General features: G+C 31.2%; 2 protein-coding genes across 3 annotated transcripts; one reads left to right on the forward strand and one right to left on the reverse strand.

The window, feature by feature from the left end:
* Window positions 1-1,923: 1,923 nt before the first annotated feature.
* LOC139511473 (outer dynein arm-docking complex subunit 3-like) lies at window positions 1,924-14,274 on the reverse strand. Of its 2 annotated transcripts, XM_071298245.1 has the most exons (13): window positions 14,086-14,270; window positions 12,785-12,906; window positions 12,240-12,317; window positions 11,672-11,851; window positions 11,130-11,234; window positions 10,459-10,707; window positions 10,045-10,188; window positions 9,379-9,539; window positions 7,517-7,673; window positions 5,440-5,457; window positions 4,002-4,157; window positions 3,366-3,453; window positions 1,924-2,770 (listed from the first exon to the last, which is right to left on the reverse strand). In XM_071298245.1, exons 1-13 carry the CDS (start codon window positions 14,165-14,167, stop codon window positions 2,643-2,645), a joined length of 1,668 nt encoding a protein of 555 aa, XP_071154346.1. In that variant the 5' UTR covers window positions 14,168-14,270; the 3' UTR covers window positions 1,924-2,642. The 2 variants fall into 2 exon arrangements, with proteins under 2 accessions (XP_071154346.1, XP_071154348.1); XM_071298247.1 differs by lacking the exon at window positions 5,440-5,457 and having other exon boundaries at window positions 14,086-14,274.
* Window positions 14,251-17,622, forward strand: LOC139511474 (anaphase-promoting complex subunit 13-like). Its single transcript, XM_071298248.1, has 2 exons — window positions 14,251-14,383; window positions 17,284-17,622. The coding sequence occupies exon 2, from the start codon at window positions 17,293-17,295 to the stop codon at window positions 17,518-17,520; it is 228 nt and encodes a 75-aa protein (XP_071154349.1). The 5' UTR covers window positions 14,251-14,383; window positions 17,284-17,292; the 3' UTR covers window positions 17,521-17,622.
* Window positions 17,623-20,067: the final 2,445 nt, after the last annotated feature.

A 20,067-nucleotide genomic window follows, 5' to 3' on the forward strand; every position in this document is an offset into this window, starting at 1 on the left:
ATACATTTCTGATATGACATTGACAAACAAGGGAGTTTTTCTTGTTGAAAAGATGACGGGCTTATCATGCGCTCATGGCGCAGCTCTTTATTTTTATTGGTATTCATTTTTTGTTATCAGTAAATTAAAACCATAGAACCAAATATTATTATTATATATATACAGACATTCACGGTACTACAATCTATGGATAGCTTTAGAATTTAGAATTGCACAGGGTTGTTTTTTTTCAGGTTAAGGGAGGGTTTGCGCTTTCAAACATGTTTTTTTTTTTAATAAATAATACCTTTAGTGTTCTCACTTAAATTGGTTTATAATTTTTTCATGTTGGCGTCTTTTATAACCAACTATACGGTATGGATTTTTCATTGTTGAAGGCCGTACCATTGCCTATAATAGCTTTCGTCCACTTCATTTATACGTTATTGGATAGTTGCCCATCTTCCTTTTTCACGAAAATAGAAAATACTTGACAATACAATGTGTCACTCTGATGTGAAAACCCACAATCAGTTCTGGTCCTATACCCACTTCTCCAAAACCCCTAATCAATATCGTTTAAATAAATATATGCCATTGTGCACCACATATTTCTTTTTTATCTGAATTATGTTTGGGTTCACTTAACAAATTGTGGACTTGGTGCCCTATGTGTATTTGCAAATTCTCCTAAAGTTTACCCCTTAATACGAAAATTCTTAGATTACTGAAATTTTCTCAGAATCTCATATATAATGCCATTGTGAACACTGCCAATCGAACATATAGACATTAATATCTTTCTTCTAACACAATCAATGTAGTTGGTCTATTGATAAAGGTATCTTAAAAACAAACCTAGTACCATTGGCCAATCAGCCATGAATTAATGAATGCTCATTTCATACACCAAATATATGTTACCTATTGAATAATTTGCTTACAATATCTGAGAAAATGGTGTACCAACGAAAACTAGACATTGACCAATTAACAATGAAAATAAGGTTAAGTTCAGATGCTTCCTACCAAACCGCCAAGTACACCATGCAATCATATTCAAATCCAGTTAACCTATTGCATGTACTTATGGATATGAAAATCTTATTACTGTCGAAATCATGAAATGAGGTCAAGGTTAGGTAAATCCTGACTAACAGACTAGTAGACATTATCCTTTCACTTATAAGTGAGAAATGTATGTGATAAATACTATAGTTATTGTAGGCAGCAGATGGACCACGAAAATGAGATCAATGCCATTACACAAATCATTTCCATACAAGATATTCAGGTCCTCTATCTTCTTAAATATGAAGCTTTATATTTTTTATTGCCAGACTTTTATAGCCAATTATACAGTAAAAGTTTGCTCATTGTTGCAGGCCTTAACACACTGACCTATAATTGCTTCAATCCATGTCCTTATAACTCTGTTGGAAAGTTCTCATTGGAATCATACCACATCTACCTAATATGAGAAAGTATAATCTCTAATAGTCAGTGCACAACTTATATCTTTGTGCAATCTTTGGGCAAAATGTACCCTATTCCCAGTCCATGAAACCATTTTGAATCTCTGCAACCATGCCAAAAGTAAACTATGAATAACATATACTTATAACAGCTACCTCACTGTCCTGATAATTGTAATATTCATTAACTACAATTGCATCATCGCCCCCTAATGTGACCTACCAAGTTAAACACGAGCAACACAACAGGTGCCACACATGGAGCAGGATTTGCTTACCTTCAAGAACACATGAGATTTCAGTAAAGTAGTCTCACATAAGGTCATTACAAACCCTTTTATAATTGGAGTTAAAACTGTTCACACTTATTATCTAACTTGTGTACATCAGGTATGAATAGCTAGTAATTGTCTAGTATTATATCAGATTTAAAAGTTACACTTTTTACTATCCAGTTACACAATTCACAAAGGTTTTCAAAATCATTTATTCAAATACTTTTGTTTATAAATAGTAACATGATCACAGAGATTTTTAACATAATAAAATAGTACATAAATGTTTAATAAAATAACAACATTTTAAGAATTAAAATAATCTGGCTTTTTTTTTAATCCAATTTTAAGCCTATCTATTGGATTTTTTTTTTTCATTTTTTGTTGTTGTTGATTTAAAGTAATCTAAAATACAATATACTTGTTTTAATTGTTAATGTGTCCATCATGTGAAACAAAATTCAAGCTTACATCAATCAAATAGTCCAAAAACTTTTACTATCATCATAAAATAAAACCAAGTGTTTTCAAAGGATTTTTTTTTTTATACAACAGTCAAAAAAACCTCAGCTGTTTTTTCATGGTTTACATTTTCAAACAAAATCGCACCTCTTATTTATGTCAGAATATTATAACGAAAACACTGACTAAAGTATAGGATACATAAATTCATCCTAGTCTTGGCAACATACATTGGGTATTAAAAAATGATAAATATATATTTCAAATTAACCATTGGCTCTTTTTTTTTAATATTATAACTGTTTTTCCTTTTTATTTCATAGATTTAATATATCTTTACAAATACAATTTTCAGGCATCCATAATTTGCCTTTAAAACAATGTTCATAACCAGTAGCTTGTAACAAGTTTGAAGAGAAAACAGTCACTGTCTGTACGATTTCCTACTTATTTATTTAGTCTTCTTCTTCTTTTTGGTTGTTCTACGTTTTGTTTTAGAGTCTACTATAAACTGAGATTGTTTCTTAATTGCATTTCTGTTCGGAACTTCTCCATCATCTTCACCACTGTCTTCGTCATCTGTAAACACAAAATATGTTATTAACTTTCTATACATAATGGAGGTGATCTGTATAATTTACAGTGACGAAAAAATTAAACTATTTTGAATGACAACTTATCCCCTCTCATGATTATTTGTCGTTTTTCTTTTTTAATTCAAATTTTAAATTTTGAATTAAAATTGTAAACTGGAGCCTGTAAGTCAGAGGTTGTTGTTTGTTGCTGTGTTACATATTTTTTCTTCATTTTTTTTTTTACATAAATTAGGCAGTTATTTTTCTCCTTTAAATTGTTTTACGTTTGGGGCCTTTTAGGTCAATCAGTGTGAACCTGTGTCACTTAAACATAATACATGAGTTCCATACACAATGGTCAACATTGCACAAAGAGTCCAACAACATCAAATCATAAAAGGTAATAGTTAATAAAAAAAGTCCAATAAATGTTACAAGAATTGTCAAATCAAAATGAGAGTATGAGATGGTCAATAGAATGTGATGACTAAGTTTGAAAGTTTTAATACAAGTTTAAATGTGTAACAGACAGATGATTACTATTACTTTGCCCCTAGATGCATTTGATAAGGAACAAAAAGAAACAAACTGATACATACCTTCAAATACAGCATCTCCTCGTTCTTTCTGTGGTAATTTAACTCTTGTGTTATGTGTTGGTAATTTAGAATCAAAACTAGCATGATACTGAAAAAAAAGAAAAAAGTAAGCTTATGATTTAATGACCAAAAAAAACCATGATACATCTATTCATTGATTCACAATAAACAAATTTTTTTTTCCAGTCAGTGTTTTTTTTAATGTAAGAAGCGTGCATTTATAACTTTAGAAAGTTGAGCCTACTTTAGAAGGAGATCTCATATATTTTTTTTTTTGGTTTACATTGAAAATTATGTCAGCAACCTGATCTATTTTCATAGTTATCTTTCACTGGCAGTTTTCATGTAAGAATTTGGGAAATTTCTAACATAATTAGGACATTACAAATATTTCAAATAAAATCATGTTGGTGAAATTGATAGCATTTAGCCCAGCCAAATTTGACCTAAAAACTATTGAAAAATTTAAATTCAATGGAAAAAGTTATCACATCAGTGAACCCTGATTATAAAATAGAGAGAGAACTAGTCTTAAAACCATATGCTTCATTTCTAAAGGGTTTTTAATTAAGAAATGTAACTGTCCCTCGTCACAATAAACTTAACCAGCAGTCAGACCCTGCTAGGTATTCTTACCTCTTCCTCCTCCATCTGTTTGAAGACCTCATTCAGATCTTTACCATCTAACTCCTCTAATAATTTCAATAGTTTCTCCTCACATGTTGATAACTGATCCAGGACATATTCATCTGATGTCTGTGGTATCTTGGCAGTAGGCACATGACCTTTGGTCTATAAAGAAAACAATAGCATTGATTAAAATTATCACAGTTATGCTGATAAAGATTTCTGTGGAAGTAAATTTTAACTGAAGCTATATTAAATTTTCTTAATATGAGTTCAAGAATGCATTGGAATATACAATTGTTTGTTTTTATCTTGCTATCCTGATTATAGCCCATATGACAGATTTTAAAAGCTCTATTCAGATCTACTTTTCCAAACAAAGCATTACTTACAATCATGAAATTTTTTTCAGGGTCTTTTGAAATAATCATGTGGATTAGCTAAGGTCCATACCGTTCATTAAATATTCACAATTCAAACAAATACCTATTAAATTTCACCAAGTATTTTTTACTGTTTAAAGAACTTGTACAAGTATTATCCATACAATTTGAAACTGAAAATGTCTTCTAGTTTTATAATTTGCTACTCTCTAATTCTGTTTTCAGTACAATGTATAATATTTTCTCTACAGAAAAAGCACATAAACTGAGATGATAATCAAAGAATACAAAACTACTCTGTATAGTATTGCTACTAATAAATGTATCTTTACATATATCATATTACTACAGACTGGAAATAAGATAACTATTTTCATAGGGATTTAAAATATACAAGTCAAAGGTCCAACTTTGTAAAAAATGACAATATTTGTCTTAAAATTTCACATGTTCTTAAAATTTTATTTCATTTACAAATAACTTTATCAAAAATTTGAGTGAAACTCATAGGGAACAATATTCATCTTTAATCTAATATGTCACTTTAAAAGTTATAGAAACCTGGGCCTTGGACCTTAAACTTACAGAAAACACTAATGCATATTTATAACAATTTGACTCTTAAAATTTCAGTAATGATACACACTCTACTATTACCATTTCCATAATTAAGCAAGTTCTTCAAATAAACGAAGTCTTAATTAAAAATGTTCAGTATTTTAGGCAAATTCTTTTTTTTTTGAACAAAAAAGCCCCAAAATGAAACATTTTTGAATTAAAACCAACTGATATAATATGATTTTGGTAATAATAAAAGAAAGAGAAGCTGCTTATTGATCTGTCCAACCTTACTATTTATATCAAGCTGACAATTTAATAAGCCTGGCATCAACCTAAAATGTCCTTTTAAAACAATCAACATAGAGCCATTAAAAGACTTTTGATGGAAGAATGACTAAAAAACAGAGGAACATAAAGTCATGGAAGAAAATGAACTAATTTTTGTCTATCAAACTTATCAATTCAATTGTAACATAAACGTTTCTACAGGAATTCTATACTACCTTTCTCTTATATTCTGCCTGTAGTTTATTATAAAAATATTGAATATATAAATTCTAAATATATAATAATATACAGATGGTTACCATGGAGACAAGAAACTTACTTTGTAACTCTGAAATTTTCAAATTCATACTTCAATATCAGTCATTTAAATAGTGATTTGAATAAAAATATTCTGAATTTGAGCATCTTGAAGAATTATAATTTTAATAATTAATTTTCAGAAGACTTCAATTTTTGTTATTTGTAATATACATGTAGTGTTTAAGATGGTGCAACACCAGCAATCTAGCACAACATAGAAGGCTAGAAGCTAACTAATACTTAAGCTTATTCAAGTGTTTTTCCCATAATGATAAATGTTTAGATCCTGATACTACTCAAGTACTGTAACACTACCATATTAACATTTCCCACAATTAATGTGGAGTTTTCTCTGAACTATGTTCACATCTTTTATAAAAATGAGAAGAAAACAAGAATGTGTCCACAGTACACGGATGCCCCACTCGCACTATCATTTTCTATGTTTAAAGGACTGTGAAATTGGAATAAATTCTCTAATTTGGCATTAAAATTAGAATGATCTTATCAAAGGGAACATGTATACTAAGTTTCAAGTTGATTGGACTTCTACTTTATCAAAAACTACCTTGACCAAAAACTTTACCTGAAATTTGCACTATCATTTTCTATGTTCAGTGAACCGTAAAATTGGGGTCAAAACTCTAATTTGGCATTTAAATTAGAAAGATCATATCATAGGGCACATGTATACTAAGTTTCAAGTTGATTGGACTTCAACTTCATCAAAAACTACCTTGACCAAAAACTTTAACCTGAAGACAAAAACTTTAACCTGAAATTTGCACTATCATTTTCTATGTTCAGTGAACCGTAAAATTGGGGTCAAAACTCTAATTTGGCATTTAAATTAGAAAGATCATATCATAGGGCACATGTATACTAAGTTTCAAGTTGATTGGACTTCAACTTCATCAAAAACTACCTTGACCAAAAACTTTAACCTGAAGCCAAAAACTTTAACCTGAAATTTGCACTATCATTTTCTATGTTCAGTGAACCGTAAAATTGGGGTCAAAACTCTAATTTGGTATTTAAATTAGAAAGATCATATCATAGGGCACATGTATACTAAGTTTCAAGTTGATTGGACTTCAACTTCATCAAAAACTACCTTGACCAAAAACTTTAACCTGAAGCCAAAAACTTTAACCTGAAATTTGCACTATCATTTTCTATGTTCAGTGAACCGTAAAATTGGGGTCAAAACTCTAATTTGGCATTTAAATTAGAAAGATCATATCATAGGGCACATGTATACTAAGTTTCAAGTTGATTGGACTTCAACTTCATCAAAAACTACCTTGACCAAAAACTTTAACCTGAAGCGGGACAGACGGACGAACGAACGGACGAACGAACGAACAGACGACGGACGAACGAACGAACGGACGCACAGACCAGAAAACATAATGCCCCTCTACTATCGTAGGTGGGGCATAAAAACGGTGAACGTTAGTATTGATATGACCAAAAATATATATTTACAGTTATCATAACCTTTTACTACATTCTATTTAAAGAAGAAGATTCAGATGAAGCTGTCAACTGATACCATTAAGTTAACCCTTTTTTTTAACATACTTGATTTGCATAGGATTTTTTCGATATAAAAAAATTCGTCAGGTTTAAAGTCTTAATGCATTGGGAAAACAAATATTTCATTAATGAAATTTCAGTTGTATATTCTCATGAATATATCCTTTTTAAATTAGATACAAATATTTATTAGGTCTGATACAGATTTTTCGTAGGAGAATGTTTTAACTGAGGCACAAAACAGGCGTCATTATGGAGTAAAGGGGGTGGCGTCAAAGGCGTCATCATGGAGGAAAGGGTTTAAAAAAAACCAGATTAACCACAGTTCTATAAATTTTCAACGAGAACACAGCATTACCTAGCATAAACTATCTGAAACCAAAGCTATACAATTCCATTAATTAATCATCGAAATAGAGACTTTAGTAAATATACTCTTATGTAGAAACTTACAGCTTTAAGAAGATATAACTTGTCCGTTAAATGTTCCACCCCAGCCTTGACAGACACCATAATTGTACTATTCCTCTGTAACTCCTCCTCAGCATCACCACGTCTATCCTCCTCTTTCTGTAAATGTCCCTGGAAATCTTCAAGCATTCTTTCTCCACTACAATATCAAATTTCAACAGTGTCAAAATAATGAACCTTATTTTCTATTATATCTCAAAATCATGCAATTATTAGCAATTGATAGAAAGGAGGAGTTGTATGATTGCTAATGAGACAACAACTACCCACAGGAGACCAAAGTATTTTTAATAGCAGTTCTTTATATTTTTGTATATTTAAATTAAAATGTGGTTTAACCCTTTCAACGCTACACAAAAAAATAGAAAAATGGCTGCTGCTGCTGCATTTTTTTTTAGTACATTCATTAGAACAGTATTTTCCTTTTCAGACTGCTGTATCTTTTTTATTATATGAGATACAGAGAAAGTTATTGCATGAAAAATGCTCAGGAGAGCATGAACTGTAATGTTAGGCAATTATTTTACTGAAATTTTTATCAGGTTACCTGCGTTTTCAGGTAATTAACAGGTAAAAGGTGTAATTTATTACATTTGTGTTGAATTTTGAATAAAAACTACTTTTATAGTCTTCATTTATTTTGTTGTTTTATCTGCCATATTGTAAAGAAGACACCAGTTGCCCGATTCCGTAGCGTATTGTACCATACATAACGTTTTATGTAATCGTGGCACAAATAAATAGCTCCGTCCTAAAAAAATTCAGTCAACCTCCGTTTTCCCCCCTTTTTCTACGTCTCGTAATGATCGATCAAATCATATTTCCCACACGAATTTTATGTAATAAACACATTGAGATAACAAGAAACCTTTTAACTAATCCTCGTTGTAAGTTTCGCCAAGGAAATGCTGAAATTTTTCCATATTTACAGCTTCGTTTCCGATTTCCGCCATTTGCATTTGTCAAAATATTTGTTTTTATTTTCCTTCTATTTTCCTTCTACTGCATGATTTTACCATAAAAATTGTCGGGATTTCAAGCGCAAATGAGACCTTGCATATCCTAGATTCAAACGAGGAAAAATTAGAGAGAACCCAAATGAAAACCGAATGGTTTAAAGAGTCCTTATGAAAAATCCTTTTTCATCGCGGCATATGCCGCGAATAGCAGTGGCGAACGGCGTACGTCATCGCGGCATATGCCGTGTATAGCGTTGAAAGGGTTAAAACAACATTAAATCTAAATGCAATGAAAGATTGTACCAGACAAAAAAAAAAATTCATGACTGAAGAAGCTAGAAAGATAATGTGACTTGTATATATCTTAAAGATAATGTGACTGGTATATATCTTAAAGATAATGTGACTGGTATATATCTTAAAGATAATGTGACTTGTATATATCTTAAAGATAATGTGACTGGTATATATCTTAAAGATAATGTGACTGGTATATATCTTAAAGATAATGTGACTGGTATATATCTTAAAGATAATGTGACTGGTATATATCTTAAAGATAATGTGACTTGTATATATCTTAAAGATAATGTGACTGGTATATATCTTAAAGATAATGTGACTGGTATATATCTTAAAGATAATGTGACTTGTATATATCTTAAAGATAATGTGACTTTTATATATCTTAAAGATAATGTGACTGGTATATATCTTAAAGATAATGTGACTTGTATATATCTTAAAGATAATGTGACTTGTATATATCTTAAAGATAATGTGACTGGTATATATCTTAAAGATAATGTTTTGAATATTTGGCTTGATAATTTTAAGTGGAATATGCCGTCCTGATTCAGTCTTGGCTATTTACTGCCATCATACCTTGATAGTTTAGCATCACCAGAATATTTCATTTCTTCAAATTCTTGTTGTAATTTCTCCTTATCCTCCTTCAGTCTTGTTATACCCTTTTCATTGTCTTTCTGTAGATTTTCAAGATGTTTTGTGGTATCTCCTTGGTTTTCAAACCGCCTTACAACTTCCTGTAAACATTTAGAATCAATTAAAATTTTGTTTGTTTTTATTGAAAATCTGTTAATGTATAAATTATTTTCTAAGTTTGACTCACTTGCTTCTTTTTTATTTTTATTTTATTAAAAAAAGTAATAAAAATCTGGATACAAAACAGTTTTATCAACAAATAATTGACTATTTTTGTGTGGCATGAATAACTAATAAACTGTTGGATGTTTGTTATATGTGAATAACTGATGTATTTAATGTTGTCGTGTGTTGAAACTTCATTATTTTTATCACTGAAGTAGGACTTAACCCTATATGTTCATTTGCATATTTGTGATACCTCCAGACATTTTTTTTTAGAAGACCATAAATGGTTAAATGCAAAATTTAAAGTTTTAACTGGTTAAAAATTAGTCATGAAATTAAGAGATGTAATCATATTTTTCTCTTTTCTTGTTAACTGAAAATCTACAGTTAAAATCTTTAACAAATGGTCCCAAGTAATAAACTGAGAGTATAAATTACCATAGTATCAGAAACACCAGTTGCTTCTTTAATTCTTCTAAAAGCTTCCTCATATGATGTAATCTTTTGTTGTTGTTCTTCACCCTGTAAGGCCTGTTTCTCCTGTGGTGTTAGTTCATCTTGCTGAATAGAACCTCTCTGTTGCTAAAGTGTAAACAATTTAACAGATGTACATATGCATAAAAAAATTCTCTGTAATTCACATCGAAATGAAATTATTAAATAAAAATTTGGAAATTAACAACATGTCTTTTTTTCAAGTGATAAATCTTTCATTATCTTGTTTTTGGCATGTATAGTTGTAAAATACAGATATCTAGAAAGTTCAAACTATTCTTAAACTGAATAAGAAATTACATCTGACAAAAATAAAGTTTTCCTAAAAATGTATCTTTCAAAGGGAGATAATCTTACAATTCTTCTTTCTATTCTTTCATGTTGTATTTTCTTTTCTTCAGCCTCTTTCTTCATTTTCTGTAATTCTATTTCTCTCTGTTTCCTTTCTGAGTATACGATCTTTTCATGTTTAGCTAATTCTTCCTGTGCTGCTGTTTTGGAAATCTGAGCATCATCGTGCATGGCTTTGAGTTCCTTCAGTTCTGCTTTGACACTTCTGATTTCACATTCCATTGAGTCCAATACACTTGGGAATTTTTCTGCTTCCTGTAATAATCAAAACATCATAATTCCTTTAGTCAATAATAGACTTGAAATAAATGAAATTAAAGTGGAAAAGTTTTTTTCTCTCGAAGTACTGTTTCCTTGTAAGCTGCTGCTCTCCTATGTGACTATTTTTCTGAGAATTTAAATAATACACAACATAATGCCAATGCTCGGTAGAGTTATTGTTCTTTTAATTTAACTGACAATTCTTTTTGTTTATAAAAAAAATCAGTATTTTATATCTTCTGAAATACTTGTTTTTCTAACAATAGACAAATTAAATTTAACATTTTGAATATTGTCTTGAAGGTTAGAGATCGAGTCAGAATTTTTTTTTCAAAAAATATTACAGTTCACTTGAATATTAATCACTTAGCCATAACCACTTCATTACAAGTTGGTAAACATTTTTAAACACTTACCACACATAATTTTCTATTAATATCCTGGTAAATCCTGTACAAATGTGTGGCTTCATCCATCTTCAGTTTTGTTTTGTCATAACTGTTTTCAAGGTATCTAAGAGTCTGAAAAATAAAACCCAACAAATATATTATCTCTCTTTGAATGTTTTATCATTGAATTTGCACATTACTTAAATAAAGATTTAAAAAAAAAGTTTAACTATGTGCAAAAATGTATACTTCATGTACAGAAGGATGCAAGATGTTATTTTAAGCTAAGAAAAGTTGCTAATAAACCAGAATTATAATTAAGTAAATGTCAAATAGATATAAGATGTGGTACAATGTATGAGTGCATTCAATGAGACAGCTCTCCATCCAAGTTGCAATTTGTAAAAGTAAAATATTATAGGTCAAATTATGGTCTTCTACACTGGAGCCTAGGCTCACCCAACAGCAAAGAATGTTACACATATACATGTATCATGTATATATAGGCATTTTTTTTCAATTACAAAAGTAGTTTATGTATAGCATGAAAAAGCATATAAGTAATTTACCTGAGCATCAACCGATTCTCCTTTATCTGTAGAGACAGCATCAGCAGAGTCCTTCTGCATCTGATCATACCTGGTCTGTAAAATCTCTATCTTCTTTTGTTTCTGAGCAGACTGATGTTTCAATGCATTTAGTTTCTTCTTTGAATCACATAATTTGTGTTTCATTACTGTAATTGCTTGCTACAAACATACAAATAGAATGTCAATATTTCATATTTTTGTAGAGTCAATGTGAAGCTGGCTTCATATTCCATATTTTTTTTTAATTTTGTATACATATAGGTTTTGAAATAGAGGCCTTTTATAACTTAGGATATAGTGTAAGAGAATTATTCATATTTTTTAGAAATGGTGAGTCCCATGACAAACATTAAGTAGCCAAGTGTATTCTGAATCTCAACAAGAACATCTATGTGGCTTTAAGTTGTCAACTTCAACAGGTCTCTATAGATTTCATGTTGATACATATTTTGCAAACAATCTTGTATAGTACAATGCAATGATGGTCAGCCACATTTTTAACTATCATCTGTAAAGTTGTGAAAGATATTTTACAATTGATACTTACATCTCCAGTTTTATTTTTGAATTCAGCTCTCTGTACAGGTTTGTCTTGGAAGGCTTTATTAATGACATGCTGATCTTGCTGCAATTTAAAATAAAATATTAAATTTTTACAATACAAATAAAAGAGAAATAGTGAATCTATAAACATCATGAAGTAGAAGACTGTGTTAAAGACAGGGTTATCTCACACGTCAAACAGTAAGATAAACAGTTTCTAACTTGTTTGAGTTTGAGATGAAATCTCATTATTGGGTGACAGTCTTGTATATTTTTTTTTTTATAGATGTCTAAAACTCTGATGATAAAGTCAACAAAGTAACAAAAATAGATGGAACTGAAAATTCAACAAACAAGTTTTACAGTATACAATGTTGTGCTGTGAAATATATTCATGGCTTACCATAATAATTTATATGAAGCAAATTACCTGATGGTGATATAGCAAGTTGATTCATTTTACAAGTAAGAACCTCATACACCCAACCAAAAGATGAAAAAAAAACTAGAATACTTTAGGACGAGGTAATGAATCTATGTTATACTTACAGAGAGGGAATCACTAAGTTTCTTTCTTAATTCCTTATCTTCTTTTCTCAGTTTTGTGACAGTGTCTTGATTGTGTTTCATAGCATGTTGAGATGTCTCGTAATATGCCTTTCGATCACCCTCTACAAAATTTACATCGAACAATTATAAAACAACATTAAAATGAAACTGGTAATTTCTTTGTATGTTTATAAATTAAAGTTTGATAAACAGAAGGATAAATATTTTGGGTAGTGCTGGGATTTGATATAATTTTCTTACATATATATATAGAGGTCAAGTGGGCATCACAAAGCCTGAAAGATTTTGATGAGTCCAGGATGCATGTAATTTTTTGTGTCATAAAAGAATGAAATATGACGAAATACAACTTAAACGATGCATGTTAGGTTGGTAGTTTTTATTAATTTTTTATATCAATAAAAATTATGACCTCTCAATAGTTATTGTTCAAATATATACATGTAACAGACATGTTGGTTTGCCAAAGCCAGAGTTCCATAAAAAAGATTGGGGCAATAGCCTAGGTAGGGTTTTAACTTTACTTAGAGTAAAGTATACACCTACCTTATCCCTAGAAATCGGTTCTTCTTGAATTTTTGACTACATACAATCACTTTCCATCATGGTGTCAGATATTTTCTATTATGACGTCAAAATTTTAGGGGAACTTTTGTGATGTCCAGTAATGCCGAAAAAAAATCGATAAGGTGTATAGTGAAGTTTTGGCATTTATTTATTTGAATTTTACCATTTTCTGTTTCTGCCAGACGTCATAATTATTTGGAGGCGTCCCAGAAAAAAATTAAAATAGCCTTGCCAGACGTCATAATTATTTGGACTAGTCATTTACCAGATAGCTGGGCCAGGGATCACCTATATCCCTGCACTTTTAATGTTCATCAAGCATCTTAGTGATCGACATAGTCTTACTGTCATAGTACAGGATAAACTAGAAATAATGATTTATCTGTAGGTACATGTACTTAATCACAATTCCTTTATGACAGCAGTGCTGATTGTCAATTATGATAATTCAATTTGCCGAAAATTATTCAAAATAATTCGTCATGTTCAGGATGTTCGTGGGTTTCGAACCGTCGAACTCGAAATTTGTCTATTCAAATCTATTTCAAAATAAATTAAAAAAAAGTTCAACTTCAATAATTTAGTCATGCCTTAAGAATTAATAAAGTGCATATCGGAGTAATTTCTGTGCCGTAAACATGGCCATATTATCAGATTATAGGTCAACAATAATTTTTGGAATTGAATGACAATATTGTTTAGTCTCGTCTTACCAAGGAGTGCGATCTTTGCCTTGAGTTCTTCAATTTGTTCCTGGACAGGCCGCTGCATTACGGCGTTTCCTCCAACCGGCATCTTGATGATAACAGACGGACAATCTTTCGCACAGTTTGTTGTCCTATTTTAAGTTTCAGTTTGTTGGTGCGTCTCCAAGGTGCCCTCAAAGTGCGCAGGTCCAAGTGGAGCTAACTCGACATGATTTATTATCTCCCTTGAACGAAGAATACGAATTACATTGTTTATATTTTTAAGTTTATAGATATAAAGTATTACGTGGAGGAATAAATAGTAGTAAGTACTGCGAAACGGTCCCTGCTAAAATTTAGTAAGGATAACAAAACTGAAATCAGTTGTTGGCAAAATAAGAATCAATTGACATAAAGAAGAGAGAATATGACAAATCGCCCCACTTTTTTACCAACTCGCCCCACTTTTTTACCAACTCGCCCCACTTGTTTACCAACTCGCCCACTTGTTTACCAACTCGCCTCACTTTTGTTTAGGAAAAAAGGGTAAAATCCCATTGAAAATACATGTAGGCTAGATAACTTTTATGATAGCTCCATTTATGAAGGACAAAAATCCCGCTGCCAACTCGCCCCTCTTATATACATATAAAAAGATGTGGTATTATTGCTATTGAATGAGACAACTCTCCATCCAAGTCACAATGTATAAAAAGTTAAAGGAGAAAAATTAACGGGATTTAACCCTTTTCTCAAGTGGGGCGATTTTTAAAAGTGGGTCAAATTGGTAAACCAGTTTGGTGTGATTTTTTTTAAAAGTGGGGCGAGTTGGCAACTAGAGGCTCTCAAGAGCCTGTGTCACTCACCTGTTACTGTATTTACTGATGTCGGCCATCTTGGTTGGCAGGCAGGGTCATTAGACACTTTTTTAAAATAGATACCCTAGTAATGATTGTGGCCAAGTTTGGTTAAATGTGGCCCATAGTTTTAGAAAAGAAGATTTTTGTACAAGTTACAAAAATGACGAAAAGTTGTTCAATATTGACTATAAAGGACAATTACTCCGTAAGGAGTTCTCTGACAATTTTGGTCATGTTGACTTATTTGTAGATCTTACTTTGCTGAACATTATTGCTGTTTACAGTTTATCTCTATCTATAATCATATAATAGTATTCAAGATAATAACCAAAAACTGCAAAATTTCCTTGAAATTACCAATTCAGGGGCAGCAACCCACAATCAGTTGTCCGATCCATCTGAAAATTTCAGGGCAGATAGATCTTGACCTAATAAACAATTAAACCCCATCAGATTTGCTCTAACTGCTTTGGTTTTTGAGTTATAAGCCAAAAACTGCATTTAACCCCATATGTTCTATTTTTAGCTGTGGCGGCCATCTTGGTTGGTTGGCCGGGTCATCGGACACATTTTTTTAACTAGATACCCAAAAGATGATTTTTGCCAAGTTTGGTTAAATTTGGCCCAGTAGTTTCAGAGGAGAAGATTTTTGTAAAAGATTATTAAGACTTACGAAAAATGGTTAAAAATTGACTATAAAGGACAATAACTCCTAAAGGGGTCAACTGAAAATTTCAGTCATGTTGACTTATTTGTAAATCTTACTTTGCTGAACATTATTGCTGTTTACAGTTTATCTCTATCTATAATGATATATATATTCAAGATAATAACCAAAAACAGCAAAATTTACTTAAAATTACCAATTCAGGGGCAGCAACCCAACAACGGGTTGTCAGATTCATCTGAAAATTTCAGGGCAGATAGATCTTGACCTGATAATCAATTTTACCCCATGTCAGATTTGCTCTAAATGCTTTGGTTTTTGAGTTATAAGCCAAAAACTGCATTTTACCCCTGTGTTCTATTTTTAGCCATGGCGGCCATCTTGGTTTGATGACCAGGTCATCGGACACATTTTTTAAACTAGATACCCCAAGGATGATTGTGGCCAAGTTTGGTTAAATTTGGCCCAGTAGTTTCAGAGGAGAAGATTTTTGTAAAAGTTTACGGACGACGGACGCCAAGTGATGAGAAAAGCTCACTTGACCTTTCAGGTCAGGTGAGCTAAAAAAGTGGGTCAATTTGCCAGTGAGGCATTAAATATTTTATTGAGCTTCCATCTAGAAAACAACTGTCAACATATATGACATATAACCAGTCTTTACGATGAAATGTTAAATCTACAGGCCCGGAGCTCAATTTTTGAAAATTTTTAGTTAGATTCTGTTGGCCTGTAAATATGATTTTTACAGGCCCGAGAGCAATTTTACAAGCCTGGGCTGCCACTCAGCGTGAAGACTGATATACATGTAGCAATTTTTAGCATTGACATAGAATTTGGTGAAAATGCTGTAAGCTGTTTTTATAAAGTTCTAAATTTGAGTCAAATTTAGAACTTTTTTGTCGTAGATGAGGATCTACGATTAGAACAAATCATTTCCACTATAAAATATGTCATGTATCATTGTATGCGACTCATAAAGTTGAACAACAGAATTGTGCTGAACTTTCTTCATTATTTGTTTACCTATAAATAATTTAATACCCTGTCTTTTACAGTAATCAAAAAGTCATTCTTTTGATAAAGTAATGGATTCTTCAATATATAAATGTATAACAAACACAAATTAGAGTTATCAATATGATTAACGATTAATCAATTTCACAAAAATCCTTCATTTGTCAGTTATCTTACCCATTCAATGGCATCAATATCACTGTTGTGTAAAAGAGTAAAAAAAAACACTTAAACATCTGAAGCAACAGATAGGAATAATAATCCATCTGGTAAAGGTACTCCTGCTTGATTTGACAAATATCGGATGCATTTGTCATGTCCGTTGTTTTGATTGCACATATAAATTGCCTACACACAAATGTCATGTATTCGATCATTAAATACAATATAACAAGTTGAAATTTAAGTGTATATATATATGTCAAAATGATAGAAATCTTTATATTTTTTGTGCTCACAAGCAGATGGATTATCTTATTTTATTATCTTTGTGCAGTGAAGCTGACTTTGATATTTTGTAATTCAGGACTGAAATACAGCATAGGGATCCTCATCTCTAAATTTATCAAATTGATTTGTTTTGAATAAGAATGCTTAACTTTTTAAATATTTATTTTTCAAACTTTTATTATTACTTGATGCATATAAATCTAAAAAAAAATTCTTAATGTGGCTTTTTTGTAGACAAATAAAATGGACAGTGAAGTTTGTCGAGATGGAAGATTAATGGACTTAGTGGATGAAGAATGGAGAAAAGATAAATTACCAATGGAAGATATCAATGTTCCACAAATGGAATTACCAGAACTAGAACCAGATAATGGACCAACCAACGAGACACTTACTGAACAGGAACAAAAGTGGACAGACTTAGGATTATCAGTCTTACATGAACAACCACCAACTACAACCAACAATTAGATGAATAAGAATAAATCTTGTTTCTTGAATGATTATCAAATCATCATACATGTGATAGGCAACAAGGGATCTGTTGGACAATGACAAAGATGATGAAATTTTGCTTGGATATATACAATGTAGCAGAAAATATACAGTAAACAAACATATAAATTTCAGCAATATGTATAATAATTATTGAACTGTAAATTGAAAAATATGGATGACTTTGCATTTGTTTTCATGATCAATACTTCATTGAGACAAAATGGATACATGTGCATATATATGTTTTTTTTGTTTTTTTTTATCATTTTCTTCCTGTAGTGTTACACATGTATAGTACAAGATATATGAATTAAAAAAAAAATCAACTAATTTAAATTGATTATTCACAAGTTGATTATCAGCACCAACTGAAAAATCTGCAAAATTTCTCTAATATTGTGAAATCAGAGTGAGGAATACACCTGTAGTGAAATAAGCTGACATTTTATTAAAGTTTTAAACCAAATGTTTAGAGATGTCTTACAATTGAAGGTCTTTTCACCTGTCTCAAATTATCTTTAGAATAAAAATATAAATCTTGCACTGATTCCAAGCATACAAAGTTTGTGATACTTTTTTTGTGAAATAAGGAGATATTTAACAACTTCCAGTCTTCTACATGAGTGATTACATAAACTTAATAAAAGTCAGACAGACCTTAACACCTTACAATTATTCAATACACCAAATTTAGCTGGCCTATTGCTTTTAGCATACAAGAAACAGACCAATTAACCATGAAATGAGGTCACGGTCAAATGAATTATACCAAAAAGATATGCACATCTTTGTAATTATTCATACATCAAATTTAGTTGAACCCATTTCTTGAAGTATCTAGGAAATAGACTTAATCAGGAAAACTTGTAAATGAAGTTAAAGTCAGATTAACTTTTCCAGACAGACATGTACACCTTGTTTTCATTAATACACTATTTGAGAATCACATAACCTTTATCTTTGATCACTGATCCATTAACCATGAAAATGAGATCAAGGAAAGATGATACCTATCTGACAGACATGTTGACCTTACAATCATTCCATACACCAAATAAAGTGGAACTACTGCTTACAGCTTCTGATCACATAAACTTTAACCTTGATCACTGATCCATGAAATGAAGTTATAGTCTGGTTAACCCTTTCTGACTGACATGCAGACTTGCAAGGAACCCATATACCATTCCTCGTGTACATAGTTATCTTAGTTGGATAATAAGTGAGTAATTCACATGACAAAAAAGCATTCTGCGAGTATTGCATGTTACATGTTGTCTGCTCTTTGGTTGGGTTGTTGTCTCTTAACATATTCCCAATTTCCATTTTCAATTTTATCGTCCCCTAATGGTTAAAAATTCATTGTATTGGAACAAAAATTCTAACTTGATCTATAACTTGTCATGGTGTAAACTTTATATCAACAAAATATCAAGTCAATATCTTTAAGCCTGAAGTTAAAAAATGTGGAAAACTGACTTAGTGAATTTTTTAAGTCCAAGGACCATAACTGCATAAAATCTTCAGAAGGGAACAAAGTTCAAACTTGATCTGTAACTTGTGATGATAAACCTATATACCAATTATAAAATCAATATCTTCAAGAATAACAAAAAAAGTGTGGAAAACTGATTACTTTAGTGGATTTTCTAAGTCAAAGGACCATAACTCTGCACAAAATCATTAGACCAGAACAAAATCCCAAATTGATCTGTAACTTGTCATGATAAAACAATATACCAATTATCAAATCGATATCTTCAAGAATGACAAAAAAAGTGTGGAAAACTGATTATTTGAGTGAATTTTCTAAGTCCAAGGACCATAACTCTTCACAAAATCATCAGACCAGAACAAAAGTCGAGCTTGAACTGTAACTTTTCATGATAAAACTATATACCAAATATAAAATCAATAACTTCAATCATGAAGAAATACAGTGCAGAAAATTGATTTGCTGGACTGACAGATGGACGGATGAAGTGGAAACCATGAGTCCCCTTCCACTTCGTCGGGAGGGGACTAATAAAAAGATACACAACTTCAGCACTTAGAATCAATATCTCAAGGCCATCTTGTATTATTTGTGAAAAAAGACACTGAATATTAAATATTAAGGTGATTGTACTTCTGGATGATTTCTTTTGTGTTTAAGAAAAGTGAAAGGCTCCAACAAACCCCTAGTTCAATAATGTTTTGCATAAGACACCAATGACATTCTACAAAGTATGAGTTGCAGGTTAAGGTGGTACCCAACACTTTCACTAAAATTAATTTGGCTTGTTTAATTTTCATAAAATTTTGTCAAAGTATTTACTTTGAGACTTTAATAAAAATATAACCAGATGCTCCGCAGGGCGCAGCTTTATACGACCACAGAGGTTCAACCCTGAACGGTTGGGGCAAGTATGGACACAACATTCAAGCTGGATTCAGCTCTAAATTTGGATTGTGATTAAATAGTTGACACAGCATAGGTTTCTGACACAGAATGAATGTGGTCTAATGAACTTAAAAAAA

Source organism: Mytilus edulis, chromosome 2, assembly GCF_963676685.1.
Source record: "Mytilus edulis chromosome 2, xbMytEdul2.2, whole genome shotgun sequence".
Taxonomy (NCBI): domain Eukaryota; kingdom Metazoa; phylum Mollusca; class Bivalvia; order Mytilida; family Mytilidae; genus Mytilus; species Mytilus edulis.